The following is a 27,675-nucleotide window of genomic DNA, read 5'->3' on the forward strand; positions in this document are numbered from 1 at the left end:
ATTATTATTATTTCCTTGGTTTAGACTTTGGAGCCATAGTCTAGTCCTGAAGACAGCCAACCAAATGCAGTGTTTGTAACTGCTGCAAATAATATCTCAACATATCCTATTCAGAACTGCAATTGAATTAATAACAATAACCTAGCAGGTCAGATTATGGGTCAGTGGTAGGCAGGAGAGCCTGAAGAAATTATGTCCTTGGAGGGAGAAATACAAACAGCTCTTCCTAGCTTCACTTTGATACTGCAATACAATATCTGCTTACTGCATTTTCTAAGAGCGTCTAGGGCAGTGGTTCCACAACTATTTTTGACCAGAGACCACTTTGACTTTTTGTTGATGATAGCAGGGACCACTACTCAAGAATAATAAACTTAACAGTAACATGAATTAAGAGGGTTTTTTTTGTCGTGTCAGGAGTCGCTCCTGTTGTGAGAGAATTGCCTGTCTGCAAGGACGTTGCCCAGGGGACGCCTGGATGATTTGATGTTTTTATCATCCTTGTGGGAAGCTTCTCTCATGTCCCCGCATGAGGAGCTGGAGCTGATAGAGGGAGCTCATCCGCCTCTCCCCAGATTCAAACCTGCGCCACCAGGGGCTCCGTGAATTAAGAGTACTATCATAATATCACATTGTCACAAAAATCACATTGATTCAAACCAAATTTAATTTTCTATTTAAATTAATATTTAAAAGAGCATTTTAAATAGAAATTTAAATTTGGTTTGAATCAATGTGATTTTTGAGCTTGCATCTTCTTTACAAGTTGGGTAATCCTTGGCTAATATTATTGCTCAAAGCTACATGAACATCATCACTTACTTTCAATTAATTCCTGGACTTGTTTTTAATTACCAGCAAAGCAGAAAGCCCATGTCTGTATAAATATGTTGTGGAGAAAAGAATAAGATAGCGCAAGTTGATTCCTCGAATTTTAGTATAAAAAATTGCTTTTTTACACCAAAATGCCTCAAGATAATCAGATTCAAATGCGTCCTTGTAGTTTCTATCATTCTGAAATTCAATGAGCTCTTCCTGGATTTTTTCTGCAACCTCTCCAATTTTAATCATAATTAAATAAGTCAAAATTCATATGAATATTGAGGACTCATGGTCAGTAAAACTACTGGAGCTAATGTATTGTCGAAGGCTTTCGTGGCCGGATGAACCAACCTGGACACAACATATTATTTGAGAACACAGAAATGCTGGACCACTCTCACAACCACCATGTCAGACTACACAGAGAAGCCATTGAAATCCACAAGCATGTGGACAATTTCAACAGAAAGGAAGAAACCATGAAAATGAACAAAATCTGGCTACCAGTATTAAAAAACTCAAAAATTACAACAGCAAAACAACAGAGAGGTAAATAATCAGGCACATCAAATCACCTCTCAACAAAAGATTCTCCCAGGCACTTCTAAGCCATTAAATGCTAATCAAGGTGGTCAGTTAAAATATTCACACCTAGCTCCAGCAGACAAGAATCCTTTGTCCCACCCTGGTCATTCCACAGATATATAAACCCCTTTTTTCCTACTTTCAACAGACCTCACTACCTCTGAGGATGCTTGCCATAGATGCAGGTGAAATGTCAGGAGAAAATGCCTCTAGAACATGGCCATATAGCCCGGAAAAACCTACAACAACCCACTACTGGAGCTGTCAAATCACTAAAAAGCAAAACAGAATCACTGACACAGCTGAGCAAGACAAATGAATGCATGCAACTGACATATGCTGGGTGACATGAGTACATGACACGTGATGTTGATTGCTTGCCCCCCTGCTGGCCTGCCACGCACGCCTGACATCCTACCCGCTGGCACCACCCACATAGCAACAAATTCATTAAAATGAATAAAGGTTTAAAATTTTTAATTTTTCGTGGAACATATTTTAGTTTTTGCAGACCACTAGTGGGCAACATATTCTTACTCTCCGAATTGTGTATGTGAAGGTTATTTGGAAATCTTGTACATGATGGAAACATGGTCCCCATGTTATCTTCAGTAATGTTTTCCACCTTTGTGCAAGAGCAAAAACATCAATATCTTTTATCCTCCCATCAACAAAAAGGTTATTATGGGAAGCAAAATAATGTATTCTGCATAAATAAGATTTTTCCTCACAAAAACCCTGCAATGCATTTGGTACAAAATTCATTTTCTTCCACAAAAGCAATTCTAAAATAATAAAATGCAAACAAAATTCTTGTAATTTCACTAAGGAATAAAAACGCTTCTGATGACTGCTTCAGACCAAACCTCGCATACTGTACAACGTGAACAATCAAGCATTAGCCCATTTTCCATTACCTGTTATTTGAAGAGGACCTCTTATTTCCAAAACAAATCAGCACTTTCAAAGAACGCTTACCTACCATGTCCATGAATTCAAACAAGGTTTCAATTTTTCTACTTGGATACAGGCTATTGTAAGTCTCCGCTTACCCAACAAATAGGTTAGGACTACAATAGAGGCTATAGATCACACATGTCAAAAGCAAGGCCCATGGGCTGAATTTGTCCCACTACGACATTTTGTGCCCCACAAGGCTTTCAAATCCAGGGTAACACAAATACATTTATATAGTCTTATTATTACAAATGGCCTTTTGAAGGCAATCAAAAGGCCGATGTAGCCCTCTGTGTAGACACAATGTTTGGTCTAAAGTGCAGACTTCTGGATACTAATGAATTTAGCATCCATAACAAGAACAGGCAATCATGAGGAAAGCAAGAACTGTAATCCAGTGAGATCTGGAAGGCTGCACTGTGCCCACTCTGATATAAATAAAAATGAGGACTGGCAGAACTATCATCTGGAGTCTCAGAGGACATCTATGGCGTACCATTTCAGATCAGTTATATATCAATTTTGATAAGACTTTGGCATATTTCCACTTGGTAGTAGTGCTGAGAATTCTCTCTTGAGAGATCCCTACCCCCTTGAGACAGAGGGCAACAACTGCTTTACAAGTTTGTGATATCACTATACTCAAAGTACAGAAGTTTATCTATGTGAATATTCAGCAATAGCCAGCTTGTACGCGGTCAAATTCTTTGTCCATGACTACTTGAAAGTGCCATATACATTGTTTTGGACTTACAACAAATCTCTGAGGTAGATAAGCTGAGAGCTGGCCTGATTTATAGCCAATGAGTGGTTATTGCAGTTGGATTGGGATGCCTAGCTGAGCTGTGTTTCTTGTGTTTCAAGCTTGGCATAACAGTCTTAACTGCACTATTCTTCATCGGAAATTAGTTTTCTTTCTTGGCAACTGGAATGTTATAGTGACGGTCATCCTCAGTTAGAAGAAAAACTTCATTCTGATAGCCCTCCAAATAGTTTTCTTGAGAAACTTCTGAACTGAACTTAGAAAATCGATAAACTACTATTTTAACTTCTAGACAATATCCAAGGAGAAACATTTCAACCTATGGAAGAAAAAAAGAGGAAAATGTATTAGATTTTTTTTAAAAGGACAACACTGACGAATCATATAAATTACCTGTATATTCCGGCATATAAGACGACTGGGTGTATAAGATGACCCCCAACTTTTCCAGTTAAAATACAGAGTTTGGGATATACTCGCTGTATAAGACTACTCCTCTTCCAACACACACCAAATAAAATTTTTAAAAGCATCAGATTTGATTTCAATATGGTAATTGTCCCATTACTGCATCTCCTTCTCTGCCTCTCAGATCTCGCACATGTGCACCTGCACCGCTTCACTGCAGTCTTCAGGAGCAAGATCTGAGAGGCAGAGGAGGAGGAACGGTAATAGGATACAAGGGCAGGCCAGACAGGTAAAAGAGGTGTGTTTTTCTGGGCCCAGAGACACTCTATCTCTTTTTTCCATACCCCAGGCGCCTGTAGCTTGCTCCACCCTTCACTTACACCTTCCTGGTGAGGCATCACTTCACCTCACCATCGGGACCGCATTAAGTCTATGAATCCTGATGAATGGATTTTCTTCTACCGTACTTGTACAGCGTCACCCTTAATGCTTTCATACAGTCGCTGCATATGGCAGGGACACGGCCACTGCCATTTTTGAGCTCCCCCCACAATATGCAGCAACCACAGATTCTCCAATCCAGATTGAAAGTTTCAGCACCCACTCTATAAGACGACTACTGCGTATAAGACGACTCCCATGTATAAGATGATCCCTGACTTTTGAGAAGATTTTCTTGGGTTAAAAAGTAGTCTTATATGCCAGAATATATGGTATGTTTGTTACTATGAGAATATGAAATTATTTCAAAAGTAAACTCTTTAAAAATGGAAGAAATGGGAAGCCATGGAAAAAAATAATAATGACCAATATATTTTGTATTTTATCTCATTCCAGTTATAAGGGATTCGTCTATGGTTAGGATTTCTACAAAAATAAATATGGTTATTTATTTATCATGTCAGAAGCAAACTGAGAATACAATTATACTGTATAAAAACCACAAAGTTAAAAACTTGCCACTATACTAAGTTTCCTTTGATCAGAAACTAGCCACTTGGGGTGCCTCTAGTGTTACTGTAAGAAGGTCCTCCATTGTGCATGTGGCAGGGCTCAGACTGCATTGTAGTAAGTGGTCTGTGGTTTGCTCATCTCCACACTTGCATGTCGTGGGCTCCACTTTGTAGCCCCATTTCTTAAGGTTGGCTCTGCATCTTGTGGTGCCAGAGCGCAGTCTGTTCACTGCTTTCCAAGTTGCCCAGTCTTCTGTGTATGCCCAGAGGAGGGTTTCTCACCTGGTATCAGCCAGTGATGGAAGTTCCAGGTTTCAACTTGCCACTTTTGAACTCTCGTTTGCTGAGATGTTCCTGCGAGTATCTCTATAGGTCTTAGTAAGCTGTTTCTTGATTTAAGTCATTGACATGCTGGCTGGTATCTGAACAGAAGATGGGCCGGAGACATCAATGCCTTGGTCCTTTCATTATAGGCTGCTACTTCCCGACAGATGTCAGGTGGTGCAATATCAGCTAAACAGTGGTGTGGGGCATAGACATCCTGCAATAATGTGCCATGTCTCATTAGGAGCCGCATCTACTGTTTTGACCTGGTGAGATGTATTCCACACTGGGCATGTGTATTCAGCAGCAGATTAGCAAAGCTAATTTTAAATAATATTTAAAATAAATTTGGTACAGCTTAAGCATTTTAAATATTTTGCCTGTTGTGTGAGAAAATTGTACACCTTTAGGCAACTGTCATTTCTAGACTACTGTGATACTGAAGGGTAATAGATGTGCCATGCCAAATATTATTGAAAATCTTCATGCAGCATCTTCTTTACTATTAGCACAGATACCTTGTACCAGAATAGGCTGTTTTACATGTAAGATTATAAACAATTTAACAGTATGTGATTTAGGTCATCAGCTCTGATTCTCATAAACTACTTCAAAGCTTGGCATGCTCTTTGGGCTTTTTTATGTTCATCCTAAAATCCAAAGTGCATCAGAAGTAGCTCCTGAAAGTCCAAACAATGTCTGGAGACTTCTGGCCCTTCTCCCTGGGTGAACGGGTGCCTTTGTTGTTCTGGAACTTGGTGGCCACCCAGCAGTGATGATGATAAGAAAGGCGAAGTGACGATCCAATTTGGTCAGTCCAGGGTATTCCTATTCTGGTGTGGCACCGTTGGTAGGTGCAGATAAATACTTGGTTTCTTGCATCCATAGAAAACAGTTGTTTGCTAACTCTTCAAGCTTGATATAGAGACACTCATGAAAGCAGAAGATATGAAAAATGTTGGAGCTATTTGTGACTTGTCAATTGTGTACTGGCATCATACGTGAGCCTAACACCTGTCATCAAAGCACTGCTATGGAGCAATATTTTCTGATAATTGATTTCTGCTTTAAAATAGAAATCAGGGACTGTGGCACAGCTGGCTGGGAGTCAGCTGCATTAAGATCACTACTGACCAAAAGGTCATGAGTTTGAAGCCAGCCCGGGCCAGAGTGAGCTTCTGACCAATTTGTGTAGCTTGCTGTTGACCTTTGCAGCCCGAAAGACAGTTGCATCTGTCAAGTAGGAAATTTAGGTACCGCTTATGTGGGGAGGCTAATTTACAGCACCATAAAATTTCCAGCAAGCATGCAAAGAATGAGGAAGTACTTCATCAGTGTCACAAATGGACGGTGAAGCGACAGCTCCCCTGGGGGCCAGAATACCCTCATGAAAAAGCTGGAATGTTAAATAGCCTCTGTGTGTCTGTCTATATATGTTGTGTGTCTATGGCATTGAATGTTTGCCATGTATATGTACATTGTAATCCGCCCTGAGTGCCCTGCGGTGTGAGAAGGGCAGAATATAAATACTGTAAATAAATAAGTAAATAAATAATAAAATTCTATCCAGTCCTAATACTAATAATTTTTCCTCTGAACATAGTTCAAAAACATGTTTTTAAATATAATACACACATTTTGAAACATTTCACAATTTTCTCAAATGCCTCCATATCTTTCAAGTTTTATTGTGAACCCCCATATTTACCTGATCCAGACCTCTTCCATCGCCAGAATTTAGATGATTCATCATATAACTTAAAGGATCCGAGGAAGTATCACGGGTAAACAGGTTGTAAAAAAACCTTGGCAAGCCTTTCTGTTTGTTGCTGAAGCATTCGTAGGCCTCTATTACTTGGTAGAGCATCATGAACTTTACACCTTCATATAACTTGTGCTCCATACTTTTGTCATTAAAGAGGGTGTTGCACAGGTTCCATCTTTCATACTGGTCTTTAATACCACTGATTTCCATCCACTAAAACATATAAAAAAACAAAAACAAGTTCTTGAGCCTGTCACTCAAAGTAAACCATCTTTGATATCAAACATAAGAATAATAGTGCTTGTTGGTAACCTTCCAGAGTCCCTCTTCGGAGATGAGGATGGGATGTAAATGTTCCAAAGGTAAAGGTAAAGGTTTTCTCCTGACATTGAGTCCAGTCGTGTCTGACTCTGGGGGGTGGTGCTCATCTCCCTTACTAAGCCAAAGAGCCGGCGTTGTCCATAGACACCTCCAAGGTCATGTGGCCGGCATAACTGCATGGAGAGCCGTTACAAATAAATAAATAATAAAGGTAAAGGTTTTCCCCTGACATTGAGTCCAGTTGTGTCTGACTCAGGGGGTGATGCTCATGTCCATTACTAAGCTGAAGAGCAGGCGTTGTCCATAGATACCTTCAAGGTCATGTGACCGGCATGACTGCATGGAGAGCCATTACAAACAAATAAATAATAAATAAACAATTAATTTGGTTTTTCAAGCCTGGAAGCAGAAAATGAGAATGAGGGGGAATAATATGGGAGAGGTCATGGAAGGCTAGGACCTTAAATAGTGCATTCTACACAGCAGTAGGAAAGCGTCTACATGAACTGCTTCAGCAGGTCCCACTTTTGGGTCTGCTTTTTGAGTCTGCAGGTATCAAATAACTCATGCAATTTCCTGTCAACTGTGTTAGTTCATTGAGCATTATAACGGCATCAAGGAGCTATCCAAACGGGCCGTATATCAAGTTTTGAAACAAAAAAGATATTGTGTTGTTGAAAGCTATCATGGCCAAAATAACTGAGTGTTGCTCTTTATTTACTGTCCTGATTTTAGTAGAGAGGAAATAAAGCCCCCTCAACTTCTTAGGCTTTATTTCCTCTCTACTAAAATCAGGACAGTAAATAAAGAGCAACACTCAGTTATTTTGGCCATGATAGCTTTCAACAACACAATAAAGCCCCCTCAACTTCTTAGGCGGGGCGCTGGAGCTTGAGCACCTCAATGATGTCATGAGCGAAACCGTGAAGGGCCACCCAAGACGGGACGGTTGTGGCAGAGAGGTCAGACCAAGCGTGATCCCTGGGGAAGGCAATGGCAAACCACTCCAGTATCCTTGCCAAGAAAACTAAATGGACCAGTACAACCAGAGATATGTCGGTATGCCATTGGAAGATGGGACTCCCAGGTCGGAAGATGGCCAAAATGCTACTGGGGAGGAGCAGAGGATAAGTTCAACTAGCCCCAGATGTGATGACGCAGCTAGCTCAAAGCCGAAAGGAAGGCTAGCGGCTGACGGTACTGGAGGTGAACGACGAATCCGATGCTCTAAAGATCAACACACCATAGGAACCTGGAATGTAAGATCTATGAGCCAGGGCAAATTGGATGTTGTTATTGGTGAGATGTAAAGACTAAAGATAGACATTCTGGGGGTCAGCGAACTGAAATGGACTGGAATGGGCCACTTCACATCAGATGACCACCAGATCTACTACTGCGGACAAGAGGAACATCGAAGAAATGGAGTAGCCTTCATAATTAATAAGAAATTTGCTAAAGCGGTGCTTGGATACAACCCAAAAAATGACAGAATGATCTCAATTCGAGTGCAAGGAAAGCCCTTCAACATTACAGTGATCCAAATATACGCCCCAACCACAGCTGCTGAAGAAGCAGAAGTAGATCAGTTCTATGAGGATCTGCAGGACCTACTGGATAATACACCAAAAAGAGACATTATTTTCATTACAGGAGACTGGAATGCCAAGGTGGGAAGTCAAATGACAACAGGGATCACAGGCAAGCATGGTCTGGGAGAACAAAATGAAGCGGGATGCAGGCTGATAGAATTTTGCCAGGAAAACTCGCTGTGTATAACAAATACTCTCTTCCAACAACCTAAAAGACGGCTTTATACATGGACCTCACCAGACGGTCAACACCGAAATCAGATTGACTACATCCTTTGCAGCCAAAGGTGGCGGACATCCATCCAGTCGGTGAAAACAAGACCTGGGGCTGACTGTAGCTCAGATCACGAACTTCTTATTGCTCAATTTAGAATAAAACTAAAGACATCAGGGAAAATACACAGACCAGTTAGATATGATCTCACTAACATTCCTAGCGAATATACAGTGGAAGTGAAGAACAGATTTGAAGGACTAGATTTAGTAAACAGAGTCCCAGAAGAACTATGGACAGAAGTCCGCGACATTGTTCAGGAGGCGGCAACAAAGTACATTCCAAAGAAAAAGAAAAACAAGAAGGCAAAATGGTTGTCTGCTGAGACACTGGAAGTAGCCCAAGAAAGGAGGAAAGCAAAAGGAAACAGGGATAAGGGGAGATATGCCCAGTTAAATGCGCAATTCCAGAGGTTAGCCAGAAGAGATAAGGAACTATTTTTAAATAAGCAATGCATGGAAGTGGAAGAAGACAACAGAATAGGAAGGACAAGAGACCTCTTCCAGAAAATTAGAAACATTGGAGGTAAATTTCAAGCAAAAATTGGTATGATAAGAAACAAAGATGGCAGGGACCTAACAGAAGCTGAAGAGATCAAGAGAAGGTGGCGAGACTATACAGAAGATCTGTATAGGAAGGATAATAATATTGAGGATAGTTTTGACGGTGTGGTGAATGAATTAGAACCAGACATCCTGAGGAGTGAGGTTGAATGGGCCTTAAGAAGCATTGCTAACAACAAGGCAGCAGGAGACGATGGGATCCCAGCTGAACTGTTTAAAATCTTAAAAGATGATGCTGTCAAGGTGATGCATGCCATTTGCCAGCAAATATGGAAAACACAAGAATGGCCATCAGACTGGAAAAAATCAACTTATATCCCCATACCAAAAAAGGGAAATGCGAAAGACTGCTCAAACTTCCGTACAGTGGCCCTTATTTCTCATGCCAGTAAGGTAATGCTCAAGATCCTTCAAGGAAGACTCCAGCAATACATGGAGCGGGAGTTGCCAGATGTTCAAGCTGGGTTCAGAAAAGGCAGAGGAACGAGAGACCAGATTGCCAATATCCGCTGGATAATGGAGAAAGGCAGGGAGTTTCAGAAAAACATCTACTTCTGCTTCATTGACTATTCTAAAGCCTTTGACTGTGTGGATCATAATAAATTGTGGCAAGTTCTTAGTGGGATGGGCATCCCAAGCCACCTTGTCTCTCTCCTGAGGAATCTGTACAAGGACCAAGTAGCAACAGTCAGAACTGACCACGGAACAACAGACTGGTTCAAGATTGGGAAAGGCGTACGGCAAGGCTGCATCCTCTCACCCAACCTTTTTAACTTGTATGCAGAACACATCATGCGATGTGCGGGGCTTGATGAATGCAAGGCTGGGGTGAAAATTGCTGGAAGAAATATTAACAACCTCAGATATGCAGATGACACCACCCTGATGGCCGAAAGCGAGGAGGAGCTGAGGAGCCTTCTAATCAAGGTGAAAGAAGAAAGCGCAAAAGCCGGGTTGCAGCTAAACATAAAAAAAACCAAGATTATGGCAACAAGAATGATTGACAACTGGAAAATAGAAGGAGAAACCGTGGAGGCCGTGACAGACTTTGTATTTCTAGGGGCAAAGATTACTGCAGATGCAGACTGTGGCCAGGAAATCAGAAGACGCTTACTTCTTGGGAGGAGAGCAATGTCCAGTCTCGATAAAATAGTGAAGAGTAGAGACATCAGACTGACAACAAAGATCCGCCTAGTCAAAGCCATGGTATTCCCTGTAGTCACCTACGGATGTGAGAGCTGGACCTTAGGGAAGGCTGAGCGAAGGAAGATCGATGCTTTTGAGCTGTGGTGTTGGAGGAAAGTTCTGAGAGTGCCTTGGACTGCGAGAAGATCCAACCGGTCCATCCTCCAGGAAATAAAGCCCGACTGCTCACTGGAGGGAAAGATACTAGAGACAAAGTTGAAGTACTTTGGCCACATCATGAGGAGACAGGAAAGCCTAGAGAAGACAATTATGCTGGGGAAAGTGGAAGGCAAAAGGAAGAGGGGCCGAACAAGGGCAAGATGGATGGATGGCATCCTTGAAGTGACTGGACTGACCTTGAGGGAGCTGGGGGTGGTAACGGCCGACAGGGAGCTCTGGCGTGGGCTGGTCCATGAGGTCACGAAGAGTCGGAGACGACTGAACGAATGAACAACAACAACAACTTCTTAGGATGCCTGCCATAGATGTGGGTGAAATGCCAGGAGTGAATGCTTCTGGAACATGAGCATTCACTCCTGGCATTTCACCCACATCTATGGCAGGCATCCTAAGAAGTGGAGGGGGCTTTATTTCCTCTCTACTAAAATCAGGACAGTAAATAAAGAGCAACACTCAGAAAACAGAAAAATTCCAGACAAGAAACAATAAGCTAACACCTCCCAAAAAAGGATTCCCCTAGGCAACAACCAGTCAGACTTTGAAGATGCAAGGCCATTCAGTGTTAATCAAGATGTCCAAGAGTTCTATTTCCTACCCTGGACATTCCACAGATATATAAACCTCACTTGCTTAGTTTCCAACAGACCTCACAACCTCTGAGGATGCCTGCCAAAGATGTGGGCGAAACATCAGGAGAGAATGTTTCTAGAATATGGCCACACAGCCCAGAAAACCCACAGCAACTCAGTGATTTCGGCCATGACAGCCTTCGCCAACACATAATTCTCAGTTGTTTATTTTTGTTTTCTTTGCAGATGTCATGACAAGAAAATAAATTTTAATTTCAGGATTAGCACATAGCTGCTTTTGTATCATTATATTATGTTTCATAGTAAATCATGCAAACTAAATACTGCATTATTTGAAAATGAATATCATTACCCACTATTATTGTACAAGAGGCAATGACAGGACGATACTTCACAATGCAATGAAAATGACTAAAAGAGAAACTCAACATTTCTCCAAATGCTGTCATTGAGTACCTTCCCAAAATAAAAACGTACAAATCTCAGCAGAATATGTCAGGACTACAGCCAAACAGTATTCTTCCAGGGCTATCAATCAATTTGATGGCTTCAATTAGCCTTCCTTTTTAAGCTACTTTTCAGCTGAACACATTTGCATATATGAAAACCTCGCTTTAGATTATATTTTGAGAAACTGAAGGAAATAGTGTTCATTTTCTATTAGAGGAAAACATCAAAATAAAAAATGCTACAGAGAAGCATTTAACTGACAGGCTTGTAAGTTTAAATGTATTCTCTCCAATTAGAATTTTTTTCATAGTGACGGTAGATTCGGTGTTAGTGTATTATTTTCCCTTTCCAGTTCCAATTGTCAAAATTAACTTCTTTCCACTCACCTGATTTTTTAATGCTTCGATACATTTGCGTAACTTCCCCAATGTATTGGGACCTGTGTACTGTTCTGGTCCAAAACTATACTGCTGGATCCAATTGCAGCCTTGGGAATACAGAAGTTTTTCTGGGAGCTGAAAAAAGGCAAGAGAACAACAGGAATAATTATACAAAACCCAAGTGTTAAAATATATATTTCTGATGAGATGAACAGTATGAAGAGAGAACCTGAAAATCGCCATGCAACAATCTATATAAATAAAAATATAATGTTCGTTTGTGGGATTCACAGAACTCAAAAACCACTGGACAAATTGCCGCCAAATTTGGCCGCAAGACACCTACTAACCTAAGGAGTGACCATCCCTCCAAAAAACTGGTTTTGTCATTTGGGAGTTGAAGTTGCTGTGATTTATAGTTCACCTACTATCAAAGAGCATTCTGAACTCCATCAATGGTGGGATTGAACCAAACGTGGCACACAGTTCTTTCATGACTAACAGAAAATACTAGAAGGGTTTGGTGGACATTGACCTTGAGTTCGGGAGTTGTAGTTCACTTACATCCAGAGAGCACTGTGGACGCAAACAATGATGGATCTGGACCAAACTTGGCACGAATATACCATATGCCCAAATATGAACACAGATGGAGTTTGGGGAAAATAGACCTTAACATTTGGGAGTTGTAATCACTGGACTTTATAGTTCACCTACAATCAAAGAGCATTTTGAACCTCATGAACGAGAGAATTGAGGCAAACTTCCTACACAGAACCCCCATGACCAACAGAAAATACTTAAGGCCTTCCAATCCAACTCCCTTCACCAGGGCAAGAAAATGTAATCAAAGCCCTCCTGACAAAGAGCGATCCAGCCATAGATATAGATAGATATGAACAGTATGAAGAGAGAAACTGAAAATCGCCATGCAACTATCTATATAAACAAAAACGTAATGTTCATTTGTGGGATTAACTTAAAACCACTGGACGAATTGACACCAAATTTGGACACAATACACCTATCAAGCCAACAAGTAACCATCACTCATAAAAATAATGAAAAACACAGCAGAAAGGACTTAAAAAGCCAAAAAAAATCCCCCCAAAATACATTACAACGCATGTACAAAACCATTTATATACACATATACACATACACACACACACAAAACACATATAAACAGACTGGGCCACAGGAATGCATGGCAGGGGACGGTTAGTAATAAATATAATCTATATAAATAAAAATGTAATGTTCATTTGCGGGATTAACGTAACTCAAAAACCACTGGACAAATTGACACCAAATTTGGACACAAGTCACCTACCAACCCAATGAGTGACCATCACTCAAAAAAAAAAAAGACACCGAAAAACAAAGCGGTAAGGACTTAAAACTCCAAACAAGGAAAAAGACATAGCCGTGCATGCACGAAACTGACTGCCCTTGCCCCGCAAGCAATCCTAGCAAAGGAGCTGGCCATCCTTGCTTCAGGACCCAAGGCAGCAGCCCCCAAAGTGGCAGTGGAGAAGCCAGCCAGGGAGAAGAGGAAGGACCCACAGTAGAAGAACAACCCAGCAAAGCTGCTCTGGTTGGGAAAGGGCTCCAAAGATACAGTCAGGAGAAAGGGGAACCCTGAGGGAGGGGGCAGAGCCAGGAGGCCAACCCCAAACTCTGTTGCCTGCAGCCAACTCATCTGCGATGCCAGGAGGAAGTAGACAGATAAATAGATAGATAGATAGATAGATAGATAGATAGATAGATAGATAGATAGAGGGAAGCCAGGAATTCAGGCAGGGAGGTAAGCAGCACGCAAACTTCCTTGGCTGGCTCTCAGTAGCACTCAGTTTGGGGAAGGGCTGGCTCAGTGGTGCCATAGATTTAGACAGGACTTGTAAAGGCCATCCAGTCCAACCTCCTGCCAGGCCGGACACAATCAAAGCCCTCATGACAGAGGGCTATCCAGCCATGAATATAGACAACGATTCAGACAGCAAAGGAAGGAAGAAAAGAAATAGGTACAGAATTAGGAAAGGAGAGAAAAATGAAGAGAAAGAAAAAGAGGGAAGGAAGGAAAGAAGGAAGGAAGGGCAGAGAGAAAGACGGGAGGGAGGGAGGGAGGGAGGGAGGGAGGGAGGGAGGAAGGAAGGAAGGAAAGAAAGAAAGAAAGAAAGAAAGAAAGAAAGAAAGAAAGAAAGACAGACTTTATTTTTCTACCCTGCCTCCATCTCCCCGAAGGGACTCGGGGCGGCTTACATGGGGCCAAGCCCAGGGAACATACAATTAAAATAATCCTTACATATCACCTGTCACATCAGCACTTTTTAATCCTGTACCCTTTACTCTGGCCAGGCCCAGTTTTTATCGTGTTTTGATGTATTGTTTATTGCTTGTTGTTTTGTTGTTTTAATATTGCTTTAATTGTTTTTAATTTGCTTTAGGTGTATTGTTATGTTGTGTATTGAGGCCTTGGCCTTTGTAAGCCGCATCGAGTCCTTTGGGAGATGCTAGCGGGGTACAAATAAAGTTTAATAATAATAATAAAGCAGAGCAATAACAAAATGCAATTTTAAAGCATAAAACAACATAACAATAATAGACAAATATCAAGCAACAAAAGAACTAATTTGGGGGGGAAAGACATAGGGAAGGATGGAGAGAAGGAGGGAGGGAGAGAAAGAGGGAAGGAAGGAAGAAAGGAGAGAAGAAAGGAAGGAAAGTAAGAGGTAGAGAAGGAAGGAAGAAGCCAAAGAAGAAGGGACAGAAAAAGGCGGAGGGAGGAGGAGGAAGGAAAGCGGTAGAGAAGGAAGGAACCACACTGAGGCCAAGGAAGCTAGTATCTTGATAAAAACATGAGTTTTCAAATTAATCTATCCATGTGCAGCAATTGCCGAACATAGAATCACCATATTCTTTTCATGTCCATGGATATGTTGATTTATGTAAGTTTCTGAAACCTGCACTGAGAAGTCAAACATGATGGCCTTCTCATTAAAAAAATATTATGACACCCCCCATGAGCTATTTTATTTCAAGTTTTCAACATATCCACTCCCCTTGAAAATATGGACAAGTAGGTTGTATATGAATTATTGAGTTTGTCCTCAACGTCAGTTTCCACTTTTATTGTTTAGCCACTTTAAAAATAAAAACTGTACTTTGAAAATAGGAGTAGAAAGCCATTAATTTCATATGCCATAATTTGTTAGAAAGCATACCTTCAGGACATCGATTGCCTTAGTCCATGATGGAGGACGAAGCCCTTGCCGGAAGATCTGGTATAATACAGCTCTCAGGATGCAGTAGTTATCCTGTCTGACTTCTCTTAGGTATTTCACATCATGCTTCCAAAGCAACTGTTCATAAGCCTTTGAGCGAAGATAATAAGGACAAAGACAAAACTGAATTCTGGATGGGAACAAATCCTTGGTTTGAGCTGTTTAAAGATCATTTGAAAGTGGATCATCTATCATGAAGAAAGACCCTCATAAAGTGGAATAGAATGGGAGATGACCAGCTAACCATCAGAACACATCCCATGAGCCCTGGCATTGCCTGTGCAGTTTTAAATGAAATGAGTGGAAGCTGTGCTTATTTGCTTATATATATATATATATATACACACACACACACACACACACACACAGAGTATGTGGGACTTCATTAAAGGCAATGCACCAGTTCACAACTCACATGTTACCCAAACAGAAGCATGCTCCTGTGGCTTTGAAATTCTACCACATCCCCCTTATTCACCTGACCTCGCACCATGAGACATCCACCTCTTTCCAACAACAACAGCAACAGCAACAACTTTATTTTTATACCCTGCCTCCATCTCCTCGGATGGACTCGGGGCAGCTTAATTAGGATCAAGCCCAAATAACAGAGTTAAAACATAGCACACTAGAGTGCATAACAACAATTTAAAACAACATAAAACAGCATTCTACAATATATAAAACAAGCATCAAAACCAACAGCAACAACAACAAAAACCGCCTTGAGTCGCCCATGGGCTGAGAAAGGCGGTATACAAATATAGTAAATAAATAACTACAAACAATCAATAACAATAAAGTTATTTCTGAAGGGCAAGCATTTTTCAGATGTTAAGACTGATTTCTGAAGTCACAACATGACTTTTGGACCAACCTGTTGACTTCAACACGTGAGGTGTTTACAGTTGCTTAAAAAGATGGGAGAAGTGTGTGTTTCTTGTTGGCACCTACGTAGAGAAGGACTAATAACTGCACCAAGTTTCATTGCTTTCAGTCCATAGGAAGTGGATCAGGGGAAATCTTTAATGAACGCCCCTCGTACCTTTATGAGTGGTCAAGTTTCCAAATCAATTGTGCACTATTCATTAGTAGAAGAGGATTGGGTGATGTACTCCCGATTTCCCACTTAGGGCATCCAAACCTTTTGGGATAGTCAGTACAGTGTAACTCAGTTTTAACTTAGCACAAGGGAAAGTATATACCTTAGCAGGCATAATTTAGCCGGGGGGGGGGGGCTTGAGGGGCTACAGCCCCCCCCCCCAAATTCTCAGGGTGGTATGCGAGAAGGCCTTACTGGTACATTATTTAAACTATTATGTTTATTCATATCATGATCTGATCACTATGCTCAATATATCCCATATACACGGGGGTATTGGGATGACGATACAAAAGGTTTGCTAGGGTAGATCCTCAGCGCCCTCCCCCCAAGTCAAACTCAGCCCCCCCTCGAATCAAACTCACCTCCACCCCAAATCAAAATCCTGGCTACTGGCCTGTTTAGGGTCATAGATAATAAGGGATATCACAACCCAAAACGTGCAGAAAGTCTCCTACTTTTCAAGTTTCAGATAGTACATTGGACCTCTTAAACTTGACAAGATTTACGAGTCTTAGCATGTTGTAATGCACCCAATATTAACACAATTCTAGCCCTCTTTGAGCAGCAGAAAAGCAGTAATTTTATCCACAGCTATGCAGAAATTCATATGACTGGCAGCTTTTATTAGATTGAAAGCATATATCCCTTAGCTATCATCAGTGTTTTCAAACTGCTAGGTTGGCAAAAGCTGGGGCTAACAGTGGGAGCTCACCCGGCTCCCTGGATTTGAACTGCTGACCTTTCAGTCAGCAAGTTCAGCAGCTCAGTAGTTTAACCTGCTGCACCACCACAAACATACACACATTCAAATAAGAGAATTCCAAACTGGCAAAATAAACGCTGTTTGATCAACCATACACCATTATCTTATTTTTGTGCTCTGTAGATTTCCAAATGTTATCATTACCTTTCTCATCTGTCTGGCCTGCTCTGTTTCTCCTTTCCATTTTTTGGCACAGTAGCTGAGCAGATCAACTTCGCCCAAAACACTTTGGTTTTCTAAATCAAGGACAAATAATAGTTATTAATATAAATCTATTTGACATTAAATTATTTTTAAAATATATATATTTATACTAAGAAACAATTACTTGTGAATTTTCTCTGTAGGTATCTGCTCCATCTGAAAGCCAAGCAAACAAGAACAAGAGTTACAGTGTGTAAAAGGTAGGATTTAAACAATATTTATGCAGTTGGAAGCTGGTTGGCAGTACATTTTGGAATAACAAAAGAAAACACTTCATATAAACATAAACCTATACATGTCTCTCTGTGTGTGTTTCTTCGTGTTGCAAGAGACTAACATGGCTATGACTTTAAATACAAACTACTGCATATATTCATGTATAACTGTAGAAATTTAAATCTGAAAATTCAGCCAAACAATTTGGCTCAACTTATTCATGCATCAATGTAAGTACTGTTTCCCCCTGAAAATAAGGCACTGTCTTATATTTATTTTCCTTCAAGAAGACACACTATGGCGTATTTTCAGGGGATGTCTTCCCTTTTTTTAAGTATGGCGCAACAATCTGCATTCATTCAAATATAGTGCTGGATAAAGTAGCAGCCACAGCTTTACTTCTTCTCCCTGAGGATACACAACACCTAAAGCAGAGCGTCCTGCTCCTAGCTTCACTGTGGAGACTTCCCAGGGGACGGGCAGAAGGGAAGCAGCGCCGCCAACCATGCCCGGCCTGGCCTGGCCTGGCCAGAAGGGAAGAAAGAACAGAAGGAGAAGGGGGAAAAGGAGGAGGAGAAGGAGGGGGAAGAGGCAGAAAGTGAGAAGGAAGAAGACTCGGACTCGGCTTTGCTGTCACTGCGGAAAGTTCTTGCATTTCACTTTCTATGACTCCCTCTATGTCTCAGCTTGTATCACTATGTCTTATTTTCATAGTGATACAAGAAAACCAAGAGTGCTCTTTCAGAAGGCACCAGCCAATCTGTCTGCAATGCCAGAAATACAGCTTAATGGTGTAACATTAGAAAATGTTGACCATTTCTGCTACCTTGGCAGCCATCTCTCCACAAAAGTCAACATTGAAATATAACACCGCCTGAGCTCTGCGAGTGCAGCATTTTTCCGAATGAAGCACAGAGTGTTTGAGAACCAGGACATCCATAGGGATACCAAGATGCTTGTTTATAAAGCTATTGTCCTCCCAACCCTGCTATACGCCTGCAAAATGTGGACTATGTACAGACGTTACATGCAACTCCTGAAATGATTCCATCAGCATTGCCTGCAAATCTCTTGAGAAAACAGGTGGACAAATGTCAGCGTGCTGAAAGAAGCAAAGACCACCAGCATTGAAGTGATGGTCCTCTGCCATCAACTCTGCTGGACCAGCCACATTGTCCGAATGCCCGACCACCATCTCTACTCTGAACTCAAGTAGCTACTCTACTCTGAACTCAAGAACAGAAAACGGAATGTTGGCAGATAAGAAAACTGTGCCATAGACATTGAGAACTGGAAAGCCCTGGCCCTTGAGCGCTCTAGCTGGAGGTCAGCTGCGACCAGCAGTGCTGTAGAATTTGAAGAGGCATGAATGGAGGGCAAAAGAGAGAAATGTGCTAACAGAAAGGCACATCAAGCTAACCCCAACCGGGACCGCCATCCACCTGGAAAACAATGCCCTCACTGCAGGAGAACATGTAGGTCAAGAATAGGGCTCCACATCCAGCTACGTATCCAGTGCCAAGACACATCACTTGGAAGACCATCAATCTCAGACTATGAGCGATCACCTAAGTAAATAAGTAAGTATTTTTGAGGTATGGCTTATGTTGCGCAAATGGGTATGTTTCATTTTCAGGGAAACACAGTACTAAGTACTATACTTAAAAGGAACCATACCCTTCACTGAGTGGTGAAAGGCGAGGCTTAGTTTGTCCTGAGAGAACCTGTCCTGAGTTGCCCTTCAAAAACAGCCTTAATACAATGTCGAAAGTAAAAGAAAAATGCTTTTCTTCAGCAAACACTAAGGATAAGCAAATGCAATTGAAAAATGCAAAAGAAAGCAAGGAGGCCTCAATGCAGGCACAAATTAAAGTCTCTTACAAAGTCCCAAAAGAAACAGCAGTCTTCCATCAGTCAATGGGCAATGATCACTAAGTCCTTAGAAGCAGACACAAAGAAGGTTCAATTGGAGTGAAAACTTCGGCATCAATCGTTGTTACCAGCGAAAGCTGACTGCTCATGCTTCTAATTTATAGACCTGAATTCCACACGCAGGAGGTGCTAGGGCGTCTCCCAATTAGCTCAGCATTTCTAGCAGCTATTCTAGCTGAACACCGTTTGTGCTCTGTCTCATTTCATCTCTCTAGAAATGTGGGCACTTGTAAAACCTCATCGTCTGATTCTTCTTCTCCCTCCAATTCCCGAGGACTTCCCTGCTTCCCTTCCTCTTCCGAAGATGAGGAATCCCTAACAGAACCCAAAAGAAGCAATGACACCCCCTTCTACTCCCCTCCCCAACTGTGATACTTCTGGCCTTTTTAAATGTCTGGTTGGGAAACATTGGGGTGGCTTGGTCCTGAGATGGCACTTTCTTCTCTCTGTAGAATGATGCTTGACTTATCCACAGGGCACTTCAAAATCTACCACAAACGGAGGCAGCAAACTCTGAGTATTTTCAACCAGCACGGAATATTGTCTGTGTGAGGGAAAACGGAAAACCGATGGCTCAGATGTCTACAAATCTGAATGGGAAGGTATCAGCAATGCAATCAGCCTCCGCTTAAATCTCTCAATGCTAAATATTTCAGCTAAACAGCTGATAAATATATATTCATATAATGAAAGCAAATTTATGAGAGAAATTTGATTGGTAGCACAAAAGATCCTAATATGGACTAAGCATGAACATTAGAAACTTGTTTTGTGGGGAAAAGTAATAGAAAACTAAGGGGAATAGGTAATGGTCTGAGTCAGTAATGCAAGTATTATGATCCAAAAACAAATGACCCCCAGCCAGTCCACACTTACCTTTTCAGTAGATGAGCTATGTATGTATATAGTTGCCTGCAGAACCAGAGAGCAGTAGCAAGAAGTGACATATTTAATGCAAATTGTTCCTCTGTAGCTTGTAATTTTTTAAAGATAGGGCAGTAATTCATTCTATTCTGTAAAAAAGGAGGAAAATAATTATTAATATTTAGATCATGCCTGTCTTTACAAACTAAGCATAATAAAAAGCAAGAACAGATGGTTCATTGATTTACTCATCACTGAAGTTTAGGATAGTGGTCCTTACAATTACTAATGTAGGGGTGAGTATTGGAAAATATTGATCAACAAACCATTCTGTTCACATGCCCTACTCCCATTTGCTAGTAGGGCAATAGGTATTTAGGAAGGGTAAGGATCTCTCGCATGTACATACAGACTCTCTCTCCAGAATCTTTCCCATTTGTTAAACAGCCAGTTGCAATGCATGATCATCAATGTGCCCATGTATCTAAGCAACCAGAACATGTGACCATAGAAACTTCCAGGCTTGTCTGTGACCACATAAAGCAGAGATCTCAAAGTTGCAGTCCTCCAGTTGTTTGACTCTCCAGCTCCCAGAAGCCTTAGCCAGCTTGTCCAGTGGGCAGGAGCTGAAGCTCAAACAGTATCTGCATATCATGTACCCCACTTCAGATTTTTAATTTAGGAAGATGTAACCTGAGTAGAAAAAAACAGGTGAAGATGGAACCCAACAGAATGAAGACACAACTTGATGCTATAGCAAACACCACTGAAAACTGTAGAAATGGCAAGAGGACAATTTACTTAAGACTGCCTACAAGGAAAAGAAGCAACCACCTTTTGGGAGTAAAGATGTTCTCTGAAGGTCTCACAAGTTTATGGGGAGATGCGTTCACGGTCAACAGCTACTACCTATGAAACTAGTATGAATATAATTCCAGATATTTGAAGTTTTGAGCTTTGCTTAAGTAACTTCCCGCTGTTGTGATGTGACATCATGCATGTAACATATGACAATCTTATGAACGAAAGACCTCCAAAAGTCCTAGTCAGCGGTAACCTAGTGATCTATAGCCCAAAGGCTGCAAATTCAAGAACATTGTTTTCGTGTCAATCTACTGGCAATGAGGTTTTCCTCTTTTCCTATTGTTTTTGACTTTACCGGGAATGACCATATTTTCTTGTGAGTAATGTTATCTTGTGTTGTGCCCAAAATACAACAGCATCAGTATAGTCATTTTAGTTATTAGAGAGAATTCGGGCTTGAATTAATTCATATGGGGGTTTAGAAGTAGAAGTAAATTTAGGGTTTGTCTGCAAAATGTATTTATTTATTTATTTACAGTATTTATATACCGTTTTTCTCAACCTTGGAGGGACTCAAAGCAGTTTATAAAGAAATAGTGGCAGAATTTAATGCCTTATGCCTTATATACATACACAAAATCACAATCAACATCATGTAACTAAGCATAAAATCAATAAGACAATTCATCATGAGATAAGACAAAAGGACATTTAAAACATGAAATATAAGAATTAGAACATGTAATAAAAATATTAAAATCACATAATAATAATAATAATAGTAATAGTAATAATAATAAATATAAGAATTAGAACACCTAATAAAAACATTAAAATCGCATAATCCAAGTATGTAGACCGGGCCATTCCAAATGTCAATTTGGACATATATTCCATATTTGCTTCTTGTACTGCGTTACTTTACCAGTCAAAAGCTTGGTTCCATAACCATGTCATTGTTCTCTTTCGAAAGGCCAGGAGGAAGGAGACTGTTCTAATCTCACTGGAGAGAGAGTTCCAGAGCCAAGGAGCCACCACTGAGAAGGTCCTGTCTCTTGTCCCCAGCAACTGCGCTTGCAACACAGGTGAGACCGAAAGCAGGACCTCCCCAGAAGACTTTAACCTCCTTGATAGTGCAAACCTTTTCTCTGGCCCATTTTAAGTTTGTTGGTCCTCATCTTGTCAGCTTTCTTTAGGTCCAGCTTTCAGAATCATATACAAAACATCAGAAATACTATGGCATAGGTGATCTGTCATGGATATTCAACTGTTTAACTTTACACTTCAGGATCTTTTCTATTACTCTTCCAAGCCTTATGATTACTTGACCATAGTCTCAATTTTTGATTTATGACATTAAATCAAAATGGAGACTATGTGGGCCAAATTTAGCTGAGCACCTAATCCAATGTGCTGCAGAAAATCCTGCTGATCAGGTCAGCAGTTCGAGCCCGGATTGGGATGAGCACCCGCCATTAGCCCCAGCTCACCTGCCCACCTAGCAGGTCAATAGCAGAAATGTGAGTATATAAAACAGGTACTGCTTTTAGAAGGGAGGTAAAAAAGGTGCCCTTAAGGACATTGATCGGAGGAAAGTTCCTTGGCATGGAAGATGTAGCGACAGCATGCCCCCCACCCCCGGTGGCCTGAGCTGAACACAGCCTCCAAGATGCCGAAAATAAGATGAGAAAAACTGCCTTTTCCTCTGTTTGTGTTGTCTGTCCTTGTTAATTGTATAATCACCGCTGAATGTTTGCAGTATGTGCGTTCTGTAAGCCGCTCTGAGTCCCCTTCAGGATGAGAAGGATGGGGTATGAATACTGTAAATAAATTAATTAATTAACCAATTTCTTTCTCATCTATGTTAAAGTTGCTTGAAATATAACCTCTTGTGGTTTCTTCTGGATAGTAAAATAGAATCAACTTTCTTCCGCCACTGTGTTGGAAGCATACACATGGATCATGGTTATAGTGATCATTTTCCCATGATTTCTTTGATATTGTTTGGTTACATTATATCCTTTGACTGTTTCTGCTATTCATACCTTGCATGCTTTTTGCTCAATTCTGAATAAAATCCGCACGAAATCTCATCATGATCTCCTGCATTGCAACATTTTACTCTTCTCTTTCCTAGGAACTACCCTGAGTCGTCTAGTTTATCACAGCTATATGACTAATAGAGTTATTTGAGGACTTACAAAAGTTCAAGCAAACACAGAAAAAGCGCATACATACAAAGATACAAGTTTAAAACACGGAAAGTTCTCATGGAAAGGCAATTAAACTATCCACGCTACGAAAACCTTTTAAACAAAACAAAACGTAAAAGTCAACAAAGCGGCACTCTATTAGGCGCTCTTAAAGTCAGTTGCTAAAAGCCTGATCTCACTTAGTATTCTCCATACACAAAGAATGGCTAAACAGCAAAAGGCATTAAATGTGCAAGGGAGAAAGTCAGCTGAAACTGATTTTCTTTTCTTTGCTTTTAATTTCCAAGTAAGCATAGGAGGGATTGATGTGGATTAGGCTCAACATGCCCATGAAGGGAAAGTTTAAACCTCTCTTGGCATTTTCCCTCTTTTAAGCTACATGGGGGTTAAAAGGGAGGTGGGCGAGTGTTTATGTGTGTAGAGAGGGAAAGGCAATGCAAGAGAAAAAAATGTAGTGGAAGAAGATATACATCTCCCCTACATGCACACAGTCAGCCTGATCTGGATTACACACTCCTATAATTATTTATGAACTAGCTTGAGTACCCGGCATTCCCCAGATTATTTGAAAAAGTCAATTTTAAAAATGGTACAAAATGCATAAGGTTGTGGGTGAACTACAACTCACATCATGCCATGTTAAAGCCATCATTACTTAAAGTTTGTTATGTTGGACAAGTTTGCTCTAGATGCATCATTGGTGGGGTTCAGTGTGCTCTCCGGTTGTAGGGTAAACTACAACTCCCACTATGGTGAGTCAGTCCCCTCAAACCCTTCCAGTAGGTTGAGTTAGTCATGCGGTTTCTGTGTGCCAAGTTTGGTCCAGGTCCATTATCGGTGGAGGTCACAGTTTCTCTGGTTGTGGGTGAACTACAACTCCCAGAAAGGAAGATCAGTCCCCCCCCCCCACCCAAACTCCTCCAGTAATCAAATTTTGGTATATCAGGTATATGTGCCAAGTCTGGTCTAGATTCATTGGTGTTTGGGTTCACAGTGTTCTCTGGATGTAGGTGAACTACAACTCCCCCAAATCCAAGTTAATTTCCCCCAAAGACATCCAGTATTTTTTGCTGGTCATGGGGGGGATTCTGTGTGCCAAGTTAGGTCCAAGCCCATCATTGATGGAGATCACATTTTCTCTGGTTGTGGGTGAACTACAGCTCCCAGAAAGGAAGGTCAGTCCATGCCCCCCCCCCCAAACCCCTCCAGTAATCAAATTTTGGCATATTAAGTATGCGTGCCAAGTTTGGTTCAGATCCACCGGTGTTTGGGTTCACAGTTCTCTCTGGATGTAGGTGAACCACAACTCCCCCAAATCCAAGTTAATTTTCCCCAAAGACATCCAGTATTTTTTCCTTGTCATGTGTCCAAGTTTGGTTCAATTCCATCTTTGGTGGAGTTCAGAGTGCTTGTTGATGGCAGGTTAACTATAAATCCCAGTACCCACAACTCCAAAATGTCCAGGCCAATTCCCCTCAAAACCCACCAGTATAAAATCTAAGATGAAATTGTCCCCGTATGAAAGCCTTCATTTGGGTGGTGGGCACATTTGGGTGGTGGAGCACATTGACAGAGCTCTTGTACATGTCCATGGCATTCACTATAACCTGCAACATCATTGGAGGGAGGGCCATTGGTGTCTCGGGATGAGGGGGAGCTATAGCTATTTGTGAAGTTAGGAGCTTGTCTGCGTAAGTGGACACTCTGGCCACATACACACATACATATTATCACTTTTATTGTGTCTATAAATAGATTGTGTGTATAGATAGATAGACAGACAGATAGATAGATAAGATTACAAACACACCAAGAAATGAGTCTCAATTGCATGCTACACAGTTTATTTATTATTTCAGATATTTATATCCTGTCCTTCTCACCCCCAGAGGGGGATTCAGGGCAGCTTACAACCAGTTAACCCAACATATAACTTGACTTGTGGTTGTTTTATATTTTATCTGATGTTTTTAATTGTTTGTATTTTATTTGTAACTTTTTGGGCTTGTCCCTTGTAAGCCGCCCCAAGTCCCCTTGGGGAAATGGTTAGTGGAGTATAAAAATATTATTATTAATATTATTATTATTATTATTATTATTATTATTATTATTATTTGAAACAGAACAAGGTGAGTCCACAGCAGACCAGATCACTCTGCTGGCTGTTATATTAGATCACACGTCGGACACTTCCCAAGTGTCTAGGACTGTGTGATGTATCGGCGAATAATGCGTCCAGATCCCAGTAAGGTGGCCTTCTGCAGTTGGTAGATGGTAATTTGGTCAGCGCCGATTGTGTTTAAGTGCAGGCCAAGGTCTTTAGGAACTGCACCCAGTGTGCTGATCACCACTGGGACCACCTTGACTGGCTTGTGCCAGAGTCTTTGCAGTTCGATCTTTAAATCCTCATATAGCAGTGGTTCTCAACCTTTCTAATGCCGTGACCCCTAAATACAGTTCCTCATGTTGTGGTGACCCCCAAACATAACATTATTTTTGTTGCTACTTTTATTACTGTTATGAATTGTAATGTAAATATCTGATATGCAGGATGTATTTTTATTGTTACAAATTGAACATACTTAAAGCATAGTGATTCATCACAAAAACAATATGCTTGGGGGAGTATGGACAACAGATGATGGGATTTGCAATACCTTCAACTGATTCAGATCTGACTTCCACATACTACAGAGACCCCACGAATTACAGACCTGGACCAAACTTGGAACAGAGAACCCCCATGACCAACAGAAAATACAGGAGGGGTTTGGGAGGAATTGACAGTGATTTAAGGGAGATGTAGTTCACCTACATCCGGAGAACAAACCCAAACAACTATAGACCTGTACCAAACTAGGTAGGAATACTCATATATGCTCAAATTTGAACACTAGTGGAGTCTGGGAAAAATAGACCCTGACATTTGGGAGTTGCAGTTGCTTGGAGTTATAGTTCATCTACCATCAAAGAACATTCTGAACACCAACAACAATAGATGTGCCATCGCGCCTGGGGGCCATTATTCTCAACAAAGGAGGGGTGGACGTGGCATCTTTCCCCCAGGGGATTGCTTCTTACCCTCCTATAGGAAACTGGAACTCCCAAAAACCCAAAACGCTGTAAATAGCTCAAAACAAATTTTACCTATCACAAAGTCATTTCTTCAAAGCAATGAGCTGGAAAATTTTAGAAGGGTGAAGAAAACATCATTAAAGTCTCAATCAGTCCTGGGTCCAAGGGGTTTGAAGCTGAGAAGCCTCACCAAGTTTCCTCTTTCCTCAATGGCTGTGAATGCCGGAGGAAACCACAACCCCAGTTCAGATGGCCTATGTTTTGAAGATTCAGGATCTTCCTTTGGTGCCAAAAGAACCGGCTTGAAGGCGCCTGGGTCTCCTCAATAATTGTCCAGGACGAGCATGAGTCCCAGGGGTAAAAAACCTCAGAACTGGTGCTAAGAGGTAACTTAAATCAGGGTCCTTTAGAGTCAGGTCTCTTACCCACGTCCATCTGGTACGAACTCTGAAGGCAAAATGAAAGAAAAAAAGAAGTTCTCCCCTCTTGCAGGAAGAGGTGGAGCCAAACAGTACTGATTGACAGCTACAAGCAACCAATCCATACAACTATACATAAACAGGGTAAAAGGGGCAGGATTAAGCATGATACAACAGTTTAAATCTTACAACTAACAGTTCTATACATAGGTGGCGCCACTCGCGCCGTCACAATAGAATTGAACCAAATTTGGCATACAGAACTCCCATGACCAACAGAAAATACTGGAGAGGTTTGGGGAAAACAGACCCTGACATTTGGGAGTTGCAGTTGCTTGGAGTTATAGTTCACCTGCTGTCAAAAAGCATTCTGAACACCAACAACATGGAATTGAACCAAACTTGGCATAGAGAACTCCCATGACCAACAGAAAATACTGGAGAGGTTTGGGGGAAGTAGGGAAAATAGGACTGGAGTTATAGTTCACCTGTCATCAAAGAGCATCCTGAAAATTTCTCCTGAACTCCTCTTATCCATTTGAAGGCTCTGCTGGAAGAGAACAGAGGGGAGGAGGAAGAAGAGCCCGGGGGAGAAGGAGGACGGCAGGCGGGAAGAGAACGGCGCAGGCCAGCAGCAGCATTTGCCCTCTTTCTTCTCCTCCAGGGTCTTAGAATCATAGAATC

At 41.2% G+C, this 27,675-nt stretch overlaps 1 protein-coding gene across 1 annotated transcript in view; it reads right to left on the reverse strand.

Annotated features, from left to right (window-relative positions):
• Window positions 1-589: 589 nt before the first annotated feature.
• The window catches only part of OTULINL (OTU deubiquitinase with linear linkage specificity like), a 34,273-nt gene continuing 7,187 nt past the window's right edge, over window positions 590-27,675 (reverse strand). Inside the window, exons 2-8 of the mRNA XM_060774667.2 lie at window positions 20,493-20,629; window positions 17,593-17,624; window positions 17,409-17,500; window positions 15,337-15,486; window positions 12,119-12,247; window positions 6,521-6,790; window positions 590-3,446 (exon numbers count right to left, since the gene is read on the reverse strand). Of these exons, the coding sequence (XP_060630650.2) occupies window positions 3,270-3,446; window positions 6,521-6,790; window positions 12,119-12,247; window positions 15,337-15,486; window positions 17,409-17,500; window positions 17,593-17,624; window positions 20,493-20,623 (981 nt within the window). The 5' untranslated portion in view covers window positions 20,624-20,629 and the 3' untranslated portion in view covers window positions 590-3,269. The remainder of the gene's footprint in view (window positions 3,447-6,520; window positions 6,791-12,118; window positions 12,248-15,336; window positions 15,487-17,408; window positions 17,501-17,592; window positions 17,625-20,492; window positions 20,630-27,675) is intronic.

This window comes from Anolis sagrei, chromosome 4 (genome assembly GCF_037176765.1).
Source record: "Anolis sagrei isolate rAnoSag1 chromosome 4, rAnoSag1.mat, whole genome shotgun sequence".
Classification (NCBI taxonomy): Eukaryota; Metazoa; Chordata; class Lepidosauria; order Squamata; family Dactyloidae; genus Anolis; species Anolis sagrei.